Raw genomic sequence first — 16,833 nt, 5'->3', positions numbered from 1 at the left:
AGACTTCCTGCTCGCGAGCCATGGCACCAGAGCTATTTGTGAAAAGTTCCGAGCCGCGCTCGCGAGCCAAGGTGAGCCGGTTTGAGCATTCAGTTTATCTCCGTATAACGATGGAAAACCACTTTTTATTAGCTGCTGCGGCGCTTGTATTGTCTGGATATATCATAAAAAAAAGAAAAAAGAAACAAAAAATCTGGATTAAAAAAGTGTACCAAAACCGAAATTTTTATTTAAATGATCTGGATCTTTCGAATCCCATAACATTTTGAAGCTTCCGTAAAGTTGTACTAAGCGAATACTGTCTTCTTTATCCATTTTTGATTCTGGCTCGCGAGCGTCGTTAAGTCCGTCCACACCGGGCGAGCAGCTCAGACTGAGCCGCCTTTGAGCATCGCCAAAAACCGACAACGCATGGCTCGGGGCTGAGCGGCGCTCGGCCGAGCCAACGTGCGCCCGAGGAAGCCCGAGCGCCGTCCACACCGGCCGAACTATTGGCTCGCGAGCGGGACTCGCGAGCCGCGCTCGGTCGGTCTGGACGCGGCTATTGACGCATGAGCGTAACACCAAGGGGTCCTGAGTTCGATTCCCGGTGGAGACGAAGAAAAAAAAAAATGTCTCGGTCTGGTAGGACACAGAAGGCTGATCACCTACTTGTCCATTAAGAAAATCGATCAGTGAAACAGATGTATAATGCATCTGCCCCTTACCCCACCAGGGGACATGGGACTTCACATTCGTCGATTAATTAAAGAAAACTAAAATATATCGTCATAGGATAGGCTATTCACATCAGCTAATCATTACTTCTAGATTATTCTACAAGTCACCCGCCCAACTCGGCACGAGCAACGTGACCAAGATATCCACGTCTGTACCAGGACATACCCTGGAGAAGCTCAGCCCCAACACACAATATGTGGTCTGGGTGAAGGCACATGCGGTAGCTGGAGATTCGCTACCTTCAGAGACTTTATTAGCTTGGACAGATCCTGCTTATCCAGCCTTTGTTGAAGTAAGTCCTATAAATAGTAGTAGGTGACTAGATTTAGTTAGTAGTAGGTAACTAGCTCAGGTCAAATATGCAATATGTGGTCTGGGTACACATGCTGTAGCTGGGGACTCGCTACCTTCAGAGACGTTATTGGCTTGGACAGATCCAGCTTTTGTTGAAGTGAGTTCTGTATTATATATACTAGCAGGAGACTACGGTCTCACTCGCGAAAAACATCTGCGAAGAAATTATAAATGAATTCTCAAATCTTATAATTAAATCGGAAGGTATGGATGGATGCGGTATGACTAAAGCGATAGAAATTGAATTTATACCTAAAAGAGACTTTAACAAAGATACATAATATGTATCTTTGTCATATTATGAATAACATATAAAATATTCCATATCCATATTAATACAGAGTAACTATAAACTACGTTATTACAACTTAACTTATCAGTAATTAAAAGTTACAAAGTTATAAATACTTAACATAACATTTCTATTTGTTATTTAATATTTTAATTATCCATGCGTAAACAAACATAACTGAACCTATATAACATAATAAATATCACGACAACACTTATAAGGTAGCTAATTAGAGGGGTGATAATGAAATTTTCACCTCGTCATTGTAAATTTTGCGAATCACGTGGAACATCGATCGCTCTTACGTTGTTTTCGTACAAAGATATTCATCAATCATTATTATTTCGTGCACAGTGATTTTCCACATAAAACCTTGTTATGATGTTTTTTTAATTCCGTCTCGGATTTGTCTATTTTTAGTAATCTCAAACTTAACAAGTATAAATTGATAATAATAAAAATTATACGAGTGATGATAAGAAAAATATTTAGGCGTTACCACGGTACAGCAAAAGACATAGGTAAGAATTCCACCTCATGGTCGCCTTTTTTTTATTTAAAAATAAAATTTTACTGTTGAAAATATACATATATCAAAACCATTATAAATGTTAAACTATAATATTGACTGGTAATTCGATTCAAGTTTTAGTTAAGTGTTGAATATTATCAAGAGAATTACGCTGCTATGGATCTTAGACACTTGTGGAAACATAGATTGCCTAAAAACAATTCCTGGCTATTAAGATTATGACCTCAATTATTTATCCCCAAAAACTTTAGCTTAGAATATCTTTAACTATCCAAGTTAGATTGTTAATATCATAATGAGTGCCATTAATAATTTTAGCGATAAAACTCAGCCCATAATGAGCTCGGAAGTTTTAATGAAATAATTGCTCATTGGCTCGTGTCAGCGGTTTTAATCTATACCTTAATGTTAATTAATTACTTCGTTTATACTGGAATTATTGCTAAACATTATTTTATAGAATTAATGTAATCGCATAGAAAGCTCTTTAATGTCTTTGTCGTATTTATTCTTTACTGGCAACTCGTTCCGTCTTCAGACTTAGTACAAAAATTAAATATTAAATTATCCTAGTTATATAGTTGTCACTCAGGAATATTGTGGATTTTCTACTAGTAAAATAATAAGATGGTTAGGAACTTATTTCGCATGAACAAATTGTAGAACCTTTCCTGTTTTGTTCACAATTATATTGATAAGAAGTCTACGCTAATTTGATGAAAATCGTTTATCTCTTCACGGTTTACTATGAAGGCTAGCTCAATAGAATACACTTTGTATTTTTACACTTTGTATTTCCTAAATATATTACTACACCTAGGATTATCACAAGCTTAAAATAAAAAAATGTGTGCGTGTACTAGTGTACACACGTAAGAAGTGAATCTTCTTTATGGCCTTATTTTTCAAAAATTTCATATTATAGTAATTTCAAAAATTTACTATATGCAACTTTACCAGAAATACATCAAATCACGCGTGGTACACTAAATTTTTTTCCAACCCCGTTAAAGAAGTTTCACTTCAATTATACCCACCAAATTGACAATCCTTTTTTTAAAGGCGGTTTATAACGACTATAAAACATTAATCTCGTTTATTAAAACCAATATCTAAACCCAGAACTTCTTCCAGCCGCCTACAATAAATCCCGTGAACCTGGTGGTGGAAGGCTCCAGTATGACGATCCTTTGCATCGCGATGGGCACACCTACACCTACTATATCACTTTATATATCTGGTAAGAAATTACTTTTATATGTAACTAGAGGTCCGCCCCGGCTTCGCCCGTGGTACATATTTCGCAATAAAAGGTAGCCTAAGTCCTTTCTCGGGTATCAAAATATCTCCATACCAAATTTCATGCAAATTGGTTCAGTAGTTTAGGCGTGATTGAGTAACAGACAGACAGACAGAGTTACTTTCGCATTTATAACATTAGTATGGATTATGTAATTTAATGGTACAAGTATGTTCGAGGATGTTCTAGAATTATATCGTAGGAAAGTGACGTTCCAGAACCTTCTAGTAGGTATCATATAGTAGGAAGAAACACATTGCAAATCCAATTATTTTGGTCCTAAACTATCAAGACAAAAATAAACATGTAATTAATGTAGGTACAGCTCTTTAATTTAAATAGACATTTTGTTATTCAAAAATGAAGAAGAATACCTAAATGTAAATAAATGATGTATTCCAATTTACAGATCGAAAACTAAATGAAAAAATCCAGTTAAATGTAAATTTAAAATCTATTTAATAGTGATTTCGTTCTTTAATGCCACGTGAATCTTTGTAACTTTGTGCTAAATGGTACTTGATCGATGAACTACTATAGAACCATTTCACGCCAAGATACGCTTGAAAACTTGTCACATTTCAAAGTTCATCTTTCGATTTTCTTTACAAATCTTTTGTAGTACAACTTTTCATTAAATGTGCAAAATTTAATAAAATTTAGTTTTAATATTTCTCACAAATTATTAAAATATCTTAAATTCTACGTAGAATTTCACAAAAAGCTCCAATGTCGTTTTTTGTCGGTAAACAATTGTCTCATTAAACGACGCACGGCGCTTCTTAAATATTTAATTATAATTAACACGACTGTAATAAACGCGTTTTAATTACTTTCACTTCAAGTTTTTGACACAATAAACTGCCTTCGTAATCTGCTTCACTAATAAGGGTTTTAAACTCGACGCTTTTAATTAAAGAAATAAAAACACAATTTGTAAATATAAAATCTAGTAACTCAAAATTCATTTTCATAAATTAAATTCAACTATGCGTTGTAACATCTTACATATTCACATTTTAAAGTTATTTCTTTACATTAAAACATATTTAATAATGTGATATAAAAAATTACCCATATTTAACCATTATATTATCTTAATATGGACTCCTAAACCACTTAACCGATTATAATAAAATTCGCACACCATGTGCAGTTCGATCCAACTTGAGAGATAGGATAGCTTAAACATGTAGGTACCACGGGCAAGCCGGGGCTGACCGCTAGTATATATTAAGACTAGCTGTTGCCCGCAGCTTCGCCTGCGTGGAAAAGATAAATTTTCATCGTACAAACTTTCATCCCCTATTTTACCCCTTTAGGGGATGAATTTTCTAAAATCCTTTCTTAGGGGACGCCTACGTTATGACATCTACCTGCATGCCAAATTTCAGCCCGATACGTCCAGTGGTTTGGGCTGTGCGTTGATAGATCACTATATCAGTCACCTTTGAGTTTTATATATATAGATTTAAACCATAAAACAAATAACAATTAAAAATGCCAATTCAACCCGTCACAGGCCGCCTAGTCCGGCAAGAGGTAACCCGTCACATGGTGACCGTGATCCACAACGTGACGCGCGACATGTCGCAGGTGTCGTGCTACGCGGACAACGGGTACGGCACGCCGATGCAGGCGTCGCGCAAGATCAATATATCGCGTGAGTTTTGGTTATTGAGTTTTTATTCCTGTAGATGTGTGTCTAGATGTGATTATGTATTTGAAATTTTATGTAGGTCACGCTATAAATATGCAATTATTCCAGTAATTTGTTTCAAAAATATAGGTTGACTGGACGCTTTTTTTCAAATGGCAGCTCAAGCGGAAAAGATACGTGGTAGAGCTCAGAGCAAAATCTGAAAAATCACTCTTTTTTTTAAACACCCGAATTTTTTTGGCAAAACTACCCAGGTATCTGGACCAAATTATTGAATCAACTAGGGTACTTAATTTCCCCCATTTTTCCATTATCATTATGTTTGCCATACGATTACTTGTTTTTAAATTTTAACATACCTGTTGATCACACTTTAGACCCGATCAAAGCCTGATACTATAAACCTTAAAGAATAAATACAGCAAAAGTTTTGGTTACTTTTGTATGGACTAGAGCGTCATGAACTTTCACGGCCAGTAATGAAACTTAGATATTTTGAAAGAGCAATATATTGTGAGCAAAAGTTTAGTATTTATTTATTATAAGATTCTTCTTCTTCTTCTTCTACTCTGACACATATTTATCAACAATTCTGTACCTAAACCTTCAAATTCACCCTTACCTACATATTTATTAACTTTTACTACAGACGTACCAACAATCCAAGCCTCTGGTATAACAATGGCCGCGGCCGGGGACTCCGTAATACTCGAGTGTCGTGTGGAAGCGTTGCCCAAACCAACTGTAGCGTTCTGGAGAGACCCCAGCGGCAGGACGCCCGTTATAGATGGACCCAATTATAGTATTCAGCTGTTAGCCGATCTTGAGGTAATTTAAGGATAATTTTTTTAAACTTTTCTGTATACTGTGTTATTAAAACTAGTAATCATATTTTTTAGAAACGATGGGTATGTCTGATTGGTTTAACACTTTATGTTGTGAATTTTATTAATTTAAACATTTTAAATTTTTAACGTTCATATACGAAGAATTCTTCTATTTTTCCTGGGTTATTTAGCCCGTTAGTGATTCGAACACTTACTGTGCTTATAACGATACATACTGCTATAAAATATCTAATTAAAAAAATAAGAGGAAGGCTATATAAGACCATATTACGCCACGATAATCAGAGTAGTACATGAATGTAGTATCTGATAAGATGTTAATTATCAATAAACTGCACTTTATGGGATTGGGAAGGCCATAGACAAAAAAGAAGAAGAAGAACTGCACTTTATTCGGCTATAATTCCATATTAAAATAACTGTTTTACATTCGTAAAACGATGATACGAAAACGTTAACAGGAAATAAACTCAAAAACGTTTTCAGATTAAATTTACAAACGAAATAATTCCTCCAATCCGTTAATACACTTTAAAGCTGTTACTTAATTGATAACATTGCATACCTGGATGTTTGTTGATCTACAATAAACTTTATTTCAAGCAGAAAATTGGATTAATTAGCCTATTAACTTTTCTGAAGCATTCACAATCTCTGCAATATTCCTGGAAGAATTTCATTAAATACGTCGCTTTTAAGTTACTGGGAAAAGCGTTTATCTCGTTTCTGTTGTTTATACGTTTTATATGAAAACGATTTAATTTTAAACTCATGTGTATTAGCATATTATTTGTATATTATGTTCTAAGTAATAAGAGTGTTATTTATATATAGGTTAATAATGCTGAATAGTGTTAAAAATAATGATAAAATTATTAAAATTGAGTTGCTATTTTAAATGTACTCTCACTTCAACGTGTATCTTAATATCTATACTACGTTATGACAAATTTAGCTAAAAACATAGTTTAATCTAAATATGCATTGCGTAGAGCCACTACGAAAATTCATTCGTAGCTCCTATTCGTAGCTCCTATGTTTTAGTAACTGTGAATTAAAGCCTCTAAAGATAAATCAAGGAATGATTCAATGGAATGATTTTCCATTCAATCATTTTATTATAAAATACACGGAAAAGATTTCAAACGCGATTTATTTTCAACTTTAAATATCTCGACATATAAAACTAAATCAGCGCATAAATTAAAAAAAAAATAAAAATAAAAATTATAAAATATAACCTTTCCAACAGGAACCAACAAAATACACAATGCGTTTAACAATAAAGAAGATCACAGAAACAGATGAAGGTGATTACTTCTGTCACGCGGAGAACGCGTTCGGGAAGACGCTGCGACCCGTGTCCGTGCGATTGCGCAGTTCTGCACATCATAATGTTACGGAGTGTTGTACTCAGGTATGTGAGAATTTAAAAGGAAATTAAAATTATTAAAATTAAGTCTATATTGTGTACAAACTGCCTTGCCAGATGTAGTTCTGCCCTATTGCCCCTTTCATGTCTTTTTTCCATAAGAACCTTCCTTGCCCTTTAACAAAACCTCGAGTTCTCCAGCTTGGCGACGGAATTGGTAATGCTTATTCATATAGGATGTAAGAATAAATAAATGATGGAGAAGTACATAAAAATCGTCTGTTTGTGATTTGAAAGTATATTATGGTAAATGTTATGTTATTACGATTCAAGTGTCTCTAAAAGAAGTGTTATTAAATGAACGCTTATTAGAGTTGAGTCTGGATGCTTCTTCACTACATAGTATCTTGACAGAATACCAGCGCTGTAGTCGCAGCTTGCTGCGATTATGGCAGAAAGCTGAGTCAAGACCCTTTTCTGGAAATGCAGTGCACACACAGTACCAGATTCTCAACAAACATGGCGTCTAATTTATGTCTAATTTTATTATGTATCGTACTTTCTTTTTTCTTCTATTTTGTGTTTTCTTCTTGTGTGTGTATGTACCTTTATCTAGAAATAAATGTCTTTTCTTTCTTTCTTTCTTTCTAGTATAAAACAAAGTCGCTTTATCTGTCTCTATGTCCTTATGTAGGCTTAAATCTTTAAAACTACGTAACGGATTTTGATGCGGTTTGTTTTAATAGATAGAGTGGTTCTCGAGGAAGGTTTTAGTGTATAATTTATTAGGTTTTAGGCAAAGCGGGCGAAGCCGGGGGTGGAAAGCTAGTTTATTATAATCTCTAGTAAATCAAATTTTTGCTAAGCGTACCTTGAATTTTTGTTACAATTGCTTTTTATGAATTATCCAGTGTATAAAAAGTAATTATAATATATTCGGAGTGGAAATGAATCGAATAAATCAAAATCACAAAAATGGATCCGCCCAAGCTTACATTATAAATGATATTACTAACGCCTCTGTTTTATTTTGTATTTTCTATATAAATGACCCATAAACAAGTCTTGATGAAACCTTACTGAACCTAAAACTTGTTATCGCTGAGTCAATCTTATTTCAGTTTATAAATTGACATCGGGCGGGTAGTTAGAGAAAAAGTTAAACGAATTTTGTTGTGAATCTTTTAATGTTATTATAAAGTAATGTTCCATTAGACTTGGATTTTGTTTGTTTGGTTTTGATAATATAATATCCATTATCCACATAAACATATCAAATTGAACTCTTTTAGACTCGGGATCTTTAGTAGAACGTATATACATTCGTATACGAAATAAACTAAAAATTAAAGCTTCAAAAATTAATGCTTCAAGATATAATTTACATCATCCTATCCAATAATAATTTACTAAAGGAGAAACGAGAAATCCAAAATTTGATATCTTAACACGTTCACTGCGGCACCTAAAATGCCAAACTTACCGTTGTTGCGGCATGTCTTCCATACTTCACATCGGCAAGTTCACCACTGTGCGTCATGAGCCATTTTTATCACATCGCACCTTCTGACTTTGAAGGTTAATAATTTCATGAAAGTTCAAGATATTTCAATTTTTTTTTTCAGATAATAGTATATATAGTCTAGTATATACCGCATAAATAGCTTTTAGTTTGACCCAATAGTTTAAAAGATATGAGGGAAAATGTAAACCCCTGATTTTGTGAAAAATTATTTGCCATCCCGCACTGCGTTGATACGGCATGTTTACAGTAATAGCGATGGGAAACACTGTAGAATAAAACATCGATATCGATATAAATCAATTTTGTATATTTCAGTTGGTTTGTTAACAGATAACGAGATCGTCGATACAAAAAAAAAACACATATAAAACAAGGTACTTGATAGAGTACTATCAGGAAATTGTTCAGTAACTTTTGTTTTAATTTGTTCAGTAACTATTTTTTTAATGTTTTATATTATTTTCACAACTGTCATCACATTTTTGCATTTATGCTACGAAATAAAAGAAAGTAAAAAAACCAAAGCTTCTAAGGTATCATTGTCATTTAAAAAAACTCAAAAGAAAAGTGCTTCGGTCCTGGTGCATCACTATGCGAGACTGACAAGCGGCGCGCTCGCAGTACAGTGCGGCATGAGGTGCTTGTCCATGGCAAAATATTTGACATGCCGCACACAAAAGAAATGGTTTCTTTTCTATGCGTTAGTCCAATATTTTGCCATACGATTTTTAAACGAAATTGAGTCCTACTTCAAACTGTGATCACAAAAATATATTTGTCTCTTTTCTAGTCATTGATTAACATATAAAAAACCTCGCCGCACCACGGTGAAAACTGCGATTTTGGGCGCCGCACTGTGGTGTAGTCGCTGATGGCCCGATACTGGACATGCCGCAGTGAACGTGTTAAGAAGGATTAAACACATTGCTCAGAGAATTCGTTACATAAATAAATAAGTATTTATAATTTATCAAATCGACAATCGTGAAACTTTGAAGCTTAATTTCAAGAGTTTAAATTAACATCAGCTGTAAAGAATACGAAATTTAGAACCTTAAAGTTAGAATGGAACGATAACAAAAGTTAATCGCAAAAAGAAAATGTTTCACAATGCTGTGAACCTTTACAGATTATAAATACAAAGGGCTGTAAACGAGCCGAATCAATGACGCAAGAGAAAAACTTGGAGTTTAGTTAGGTATTCATTTGTAAGCGTATTATTTATCATATATATTTATTATATTATTCATCCTACCAATATTATAAACGCGATGGATGTGGATGGATGTTTGTTATTCTTTCGCTCAAAAACTACTGAACCGATTACAATGAAATTTGGTATGTAGAGGTAGCTGAAGACCCAGAGTAACTACCCCCTTTTTATCCCGGAAATCCCACAGGAACGGGAACTATGCGGGCTTGAAAACGCAGGAGAAGCCGCAGGCGGAAATTTAGTTTGTAATAAAGATCGAAATATTGGGTAATTTTTAAAAATTAAAATTGACGAATATTCCAAATTTTAAGTGTTCAAATGAGTAATAAACACTTAGTAAGTTACTTACTTAACTTGCACTAAACACATTTATCATTTTTCATTACGTAATAATATATTAGTGTAGTGAGGATCATACTGATACCCTCAGGCGTAGAAAGGATCAAAAGCCTCATTGAATTAGGTAAAGGTTATAAAGCCAATTGAAAACCGAATTCGTGGAAATTTTAACTCAGAATTTCGGGTTTTCTAGGAATAAGAGATTAATATTTGAGCTGCTAAAGGGTTTAGAACAACGGGAATTATTATAAAAGTGAAGAATCATGATCGGTTTTGCTGTTTAAATAGACTATATTTGTTTTTCGCGTTTACAAAAGTACCAAGAAGGCTTTGTCCTTGACTTGGCGTATTACAAATCTCATACTATAATGTTCCTTGCTATATCTTTATCCTTATTTTTGACTAAATTATTAAATGATTGTAAATTTTGTTTAGATGAATGTATCATCATCGTGCATAGACGCCTGCAGCTTCCACCTTGATATGGACAATATAATGGACCGACCGGAGTGCATGGATGACTTCGAGAAACTTATGAAGTGTGCTGCTGATGGCTCAGGTAAATATGTGTGTAGTATTGGTGATTAATTTATAAAGTTTAATAGACCTAGATTTTAGATAAAAAAATCTGATAATTCATAAATTCTTTAACATATTCTTCTGATTGTGTAGTGAAAATCAATCGCATCAAGTAGGTATAGCTAATCGAATTTAAACGATACAAAAATAAATCAGATTGAAGTATTTAATATTTTATAGCTCTTTGAATAGAATTTTTGTACACTTGCCACTAGTATCACCATTACAATTTTAAACAACTACCTTATCATTTTTCTTGTTCTGATACCATATTAATTTTTAATTTCAAAATCACGTATTTTTTTTAATTAATGTTATTTCTGTCATAACTTAGTTTGTGAAATAAAGTGTTATAAATAAATATCAGACCATCGTGGTTGTTGCGCATCTTGGGGCGTGCCCCGCAACTGCCTCGAGCTGTGTCGCGGCGGGCCGGTGTCCCGCACGTGCGCGCTGCAGCACGCGAGACGAGCGCTCGCCTGCTTCAGGGACGCGGGGGCGAAGCTCCCGGGGCCTCCACGGAACTTGAAGGCACATGTCGCGCCTACGCCTCATGCTGTTTTGTTGAGGTGAGATAGTGACTCAAACAAAGTTATAGGTCTCCTGAATTGCATTCGAAAAAGTTATATTTGGTAAAGGTAAAGCATATCAGTTATAGGTATTGATCCGAAGAAGACTATAAATTGTATCATTTCAGACTCGCAATTTGGTGCCAAAAATTTTATGGGAAACGAGAAGTCTTGTTACGATTATAATTAAACTAAGATTGTCTTAAACGGTTCTTTCCAGCATTTAATTGTTCGATACATGACCTCATTTTACCATTGAAGCTGAAAGTTCTGCAAGGCCTCATTATAAACCAGTACCCATTCTTATCAATTGTTCAGAATGAAATTACTTCTAACTACTAAATATGACTTTCTTCTGCAAAGGAAAAGTCAAAAAACTCTTAAAAAAATACAATTACAGTCAATCAGATTAACAAAGCCTCATTTTAAAGCAGTTCCCATTATTATTAATTGTTCAGAACATAATTACTTCTTGCTATTACATTAGACTTTCTTCAGAGCACAGGAAAAGCCTAGGAAATCTTTAAAATAATTATATTACTTAGTCTCAAATACAAACATTAACTCAAATCTAAAATAGTACTAATACCAAACATTTTTCAGTTGGGATGCTCCAGTAAAGAACCCGCAAACAGTATACCTATACAGGGTGTTCTGGCGGGCATATGGGGCCAAAGTGCCAGAGAAACTTGACACTAGTGAGACGAGTGTAGTACTAACTGGCTTGCAAGATGACGTGCGGTATGAATGCGTGGTTAAGGCTGCTAATGATGTTGGTAAGTGGACTGTTTTAAGGCATTTGTAACATATTTGATTATATTTCAGGCATATCAAAATTAAAAGGATAAAGTTAAAAACACAACCTCTGTCTGTTTTGACAATTTTAACACGTTCACTGCGGCACCTAAAATGCCAAACTTACCGTTGTTGCGGCATGTCTTCCATACTTCACATCGGCAAGTTCACCACTGTGCGTCATGAGCCATTTTTATCACATCGCACCTTCTGACTTTGAAGGTTAATAATTTCATGAAATTTCAAGATATTTCAAAAATTTTTTTTACAGATAATAGTATATATAGTCTAGTATATACCGCATAAATAGCTTTTAGTTTGACCCAATAGTTTAAAAGATATGAGGGAAAATGTAAACCCCTGATTTTGTGAAAAATTATTTGCCATCCCGCACTTCGTTGGTACGGCATGTTTACAGTAATAGCGATGGGAAACACTGTAAAATAAAACATCGATATCGATATAAATCAATTTTGTATATTTCAGTCTGTTTGTTAACAGATAACGAGATCGTCGATACAAAAAAAAACACATATAAAACAAGGTACTTGATAGAGTACTATCAGGAAATTGTTCAGTAAATTTTGTTTTAATTTGTTCAGTAACTATTGTTTTAATGTTTTATATTATTTTCACAACTGTCATCACATTTTTGCATTTATGCTACGAAATAAAAGAAAGTAAAAAAACTAAAGCCTCTAAGGTATCATTGTCATTTAAAAAAACTCAAAAGAAAAGTGCTTCGGTCCTGGTGCATCACTATGCGAGACTGACACGCGGCGCGCTCGCAGTACAGTGCGGCATGAGGTGCTTGTCCATGGCAAAATATTTGACATGCCGCACACAAAAGAAATGGTTTCTTTTCTATGCGTTAGTCCAATATTTTGCCATACGATTTTTAAACGAAATTGAGTCCTACCTCAAACTGTGATCACAAAAATATATTTGTCTCTTTTCTAGTCATTGATTAACATATAAAAAACCTCGCCGCACCACGGTGAAAACTGCGATTTTGGGCGCCGCACTGTGGTGTAGTCGCTGATGGCCCGATACTGGACATGCCGCAGTGAACGTGTTAATATTTTTTTTAGATCATTTTACTATCAAAATCGGTCACTAAATTTTACTGTATGTTATCCGCATACGGTAAGGTAGGGTACGGTATTTGCAATTTTGTATACGTTAAGTATTTGCCCTTTTATCCCCAGCACCTAGAATAAAAAGTGACGGTCTCAGAATTGATCCTTGTGGTACTCCCCTAAAATTCAAACTCAAACCTTTTATTAAGCTGTGAATATCATCTTAAATTTTTGATCGCGTAAAAAAGTTTTAAATTTCAAATCCCCAGGAACATCATCCCTCAGCCAGTCCATAATGTTCACAACCGCGGGCCAAGAGCCTGGAGCCTCTGCAGCACCAGGCTCTGGCTCGAACACCGCGTCAGCTGTCGGCGGGGCCGTGGCTTGTATACTGGTCGCTGCTATACTGCTAGCTGCTGGACTGTATTATAGACATCGGAAGGTAAGAGGTAGAGTTGGTTTGGTTAGGCATCGGAAAGTATTACAAATGTGGTAAGCTTGGTAAAATGGTTGAGTAAACTTTGTTGAAGTGAAAGTTGGTAAGACTTGGTTATTGGAAAATATCCAACATAACCCACGGTTTCTTTGAAAAAAACAATGTAATGGGAAAGAAGCAAAATTCGATGGTAAAGATTGTGATGAAAAGGTGAAATAATATGGTTGAATGAAAACTTGAAATGTGATATGTTATATTCAAAGATAACATGGGACATTTCATTATATATCTTTGTGGTTAATTTTTTCATTTCTTCTGATTGTACTTATCTGATTCTTTTTTTTCCTCTACAGAATCTGCGACTCAAGGCTCAAGGAGGAGTTGCATTTGAAAACCCCAGCTATTTGAGAGAACCAAATCCAGATAACGTTGTAAACGTAAGTTATTATAATTGACTGACCGGTTGGCTTAGTTGGTAGTGACCCTGCCTTCCAAGCCAGAGGTCGTGGGTTCGATTCCCACCCAGGGCAAATATTCGATTGATGAACATAGATGTTTGCTCTGTGTCTGGGTGTTAATTATTATCTATATAAGTATTTATTTAAAATTACATATGTATATTTATCAGCGATTTGGTTTCCACAACAAAAGCTTAGTGTGGGATCAGATCGTGCCGTGTGTGAAAAATTGTCTTGATTAAAAAAAATCCCAATACATACATATTTTCCTACATATGTATCATGTTCCAATCTATCTTGTTCAGGGTACAGTACCAAACGGAAACACAGCAAATGGTAACGGGGTAGCAAACAGCATCTCAAACAGCACAGCCTGGAGACAGGAGACGCTACAGAACCCGAGCACCGCGATACCGGCCGCGAGGGAAGTGGACCCCACGCTGTATGAGGAGCTCAAGCTTGGACAGGATGGGGCTGGGTTTAAAAGGTAACTATTAAAAAGTTTAAATAGAATAAATAACTATTTAATAATGATTCAACAAAAAACTGACGCCTAAACCACTGAACAGATTTGGATGATTTTTTTAGAAGTATTTTAGTTTATGGAGAGCATACTTTTCATTAAAAGGCCGGCAGAGCAGCAGTAACCCTACCAGTTTTACTAGTGTTTATGGGCGGTGGTGACTAATTTTATCATCAGCATCTGCCTCTTTGCTTTTGCGATTAATTTTTGTACTCAATAAAGATATTTTTTATAGTGGTAATTTATCTTTCAGAGTGCCTTTTATTTTTGTTACATTTTCCTGTGATGCTGTTAATAAATGGTATTGCCTAATAAATTTATTCTTAATAAAAATATTTTTTTCTGTGCCTTATAATTTATCCGTATTCAATTTTTTTTTCTTTTTCCAAAAGACTGAAATAGCCCTCGGCGCGCCGCTCGCCGCTCCGCTCGCCGCGGCTGTCGGCGCGCGTCGCGCCGGAGCACTGAGCGGCGCCCGCCCGAGCGCGGGCTTATATAGCCTCGCCATGTGACGTCACTAATACGTCACAGTCGTGTAACTATTGTAACAGACGTTTTGGTGTGATATAACTGTCGCGGCATTTTGTGATTGACAAAACTGAGGGTAGATGGATGGATTCAAATTTTTCTTTACAATGAGGTCAAAATTATGTAGTATTGAATATAATGATGCAGTGTCTGCTGTCTTTTGTAGGTTTAAACTTTTGGAAACTAAGATTTTGTTGTAAATTTTCCTCAAATTCATAGTGAATTTTATTTTGTAAACAGCGCGGTACGAGCGGAGCTTAGTAAATAGAAATGCAATATATTTTCCATAGTTAATGTGATTAAAACCAAAAATAAGATGTCTATATACTTAAATATTATCTTTCTTTTCATAAGCGAATATAGTAAATACGAAACATTAAAGCAATAGTTGCAACTTATTGCAAATACAAAATAACTTATATTGACCTTCATAAGGGCCGTTTCACACTGTTACCCCAAACATTCCAACGCGAATGAGTGTGAAGAGGCCGTTACAAAAAAATGTAGATATGTTGTAAAAAATATATTAGATCGTTCTATAAAAAATGTGCCTTCGAACAATATATAGTAGAATAAATGTAAAATTACGTATATATTATATATTAGTGATTATCGGCCTGTTATCGATCGAATATTGTAAATACATTCCGTAGAATGTAGGATTAGTACGAAACGGGTGAACTTGAATCTTGTTTTGTTCTAAAATGAATTTATTTTAAGATAATTTTTCTCTATTTTCATTGATAGTTACCCTGTTTCTTTATACTGAGTTTTCACACGCTGCGCATGCGTTGAATATAATTTTTTAATAATATCTTTTTACACTTTTTAACATGTTTTCTGAGTAAAATTTGATTTATTATGGTTTTAAATAATCTGCTAAAAATATTTTGTTTTCAAACTTTCGACCAGACTTTGTATTTTTTATTTTAAGCTATTGCATAGCTTCTATCGTGGGCCTTGAGCGCGGGGACCGAATCCAGAAATTACGTAACGAAAAACCTCACGCTCCCCACTCCGACGGACACGGAGGTGTGGCTTGAAGGCATGCTATGCAATAGCTTTACCGCGGCAGTCCCCGAGTGCCACACGTCTTTTTTTTTGTATTTTATATTTTGCGCATACGCAGCGTAATCTTTTTGTGTGTTTGCTCAGACAAAGATTGTGATTATTAGTGTATAATATTAGATAATTCGTGTACGATCTAGCAAAAGTTTTAGATTCATAAAAACGCGGGATACATCAAATATATACATTACATTTCTGTCTCTAAAACTTTTACTGGAACCATTATTTAGGTAAGAAAGACCGATGTGATTAGATTTGTAAATAATAATAAAAAATATAAATTATTACTTTTGTGTTTTTATTTCACCTTACTAACACAAACCTTATTTTATACAAGTATTGTTATTATTATAATGAAAACAAAAAATCCAACTGCTAATTCATATAAACGACTACTCGGGAGATTGCAACGACTCCTCATAAGTCAAAATCCGTCCAGCGGTTTGGGCTGTTAAATAAATGAACATTCATACATACACTCTTGAACATAACCATTCTTCTTTTGTATTCGGGTAAAAATAATATATAAGATCATAATATTAGGTACAATTTTTTGAGCAAGAGCCTTAGCTTAGTGAATAGTCTATGTCTGGACAGGCGTCTGTCTCGCCTGTCATTTACCTGTCTACCAAATATACAAGAT

The 16,833-nt window shown here is 34.7% G+C and overlaps 1 protein-coding gene across 4 annotated transcripts in view; it reads left to right on the top strand.

The window, feature by feature from the left end:
• LOC149481299 (Ig-like and fibronectin type-III domain-containing protein 2) overlaps positions 1-16,477 on the top strand; it is a 173,751-nt gene extending 157,274 nt beyond the window's left edge. For all 4 annotated transcript variants that reach the window (XM_089705523.1, XM_089705525.1, XM_089705521.1 and 1 more), the window contains 12 exons: positions 811-1,012; positions 3,033-3,138; positions 4,721-4,861; positions 5,508-5,686; positions 6,959-7,123; positions 10,591-10,714; positions 11,102-11,303; positions 11,907-12,079; positions 13,447-13,619; positions 13,967-14,050; positions 14,377-14,558; positions 14,987-16,477. In XM_089705523.1, the coding sequence (XP_089561649.1) occupies positions 811-1,012; positions 3,033-3,138; positions 4,721-4,861; positions 5,508-5,686; positions 6,959-7,123; positions 10,591-10,714; positions 11,102-11,303; positions 11,907-12,079; positions 13,447-13,619; positions 13,967-14,050; positions 14,377-14,558; positions 14,987-14,996 (1,741 nt within the window). In that variant the 3' untranslated portion in view covers positions 14,997-16,477. The remainder of the gene's footprint in view (positions 1-810; positions 1,013-3,032; positions 3,139-4,720; positions 4,862-5,507; positions 5,687-6,958; positions 7,124-10,590; positions 10,715-11,101; positions 11,304-11,906; positions 12,080-13,446; positions 13,620-13,966; positions 14,051-14,376; positions 14,559-14,986) is intronic.
• Positions 16,478-16,833: the final 356 nt, after the last annotated feature.

The sequence above is a fragment of the Colias philodice genome, chromosome 17, assembly GCF_061535455.1.
Source record: "Colias philodice isolate Cphi_HAF_F1 chromosome 17, ilColPhil1 Martin Lab GWU primary, whole genome shotgun sequence".
NCBI lineage: Eukaryota > Metazoa > Arthropoda > Insecta > Lepidoptera > Pieridae > Colias > Colias philodice.
The sequence above is the reverse complement of the archived record's forward strand: the minus strand, read 5'-3'. Positions and strand labels throughout refer to the sequence as shown.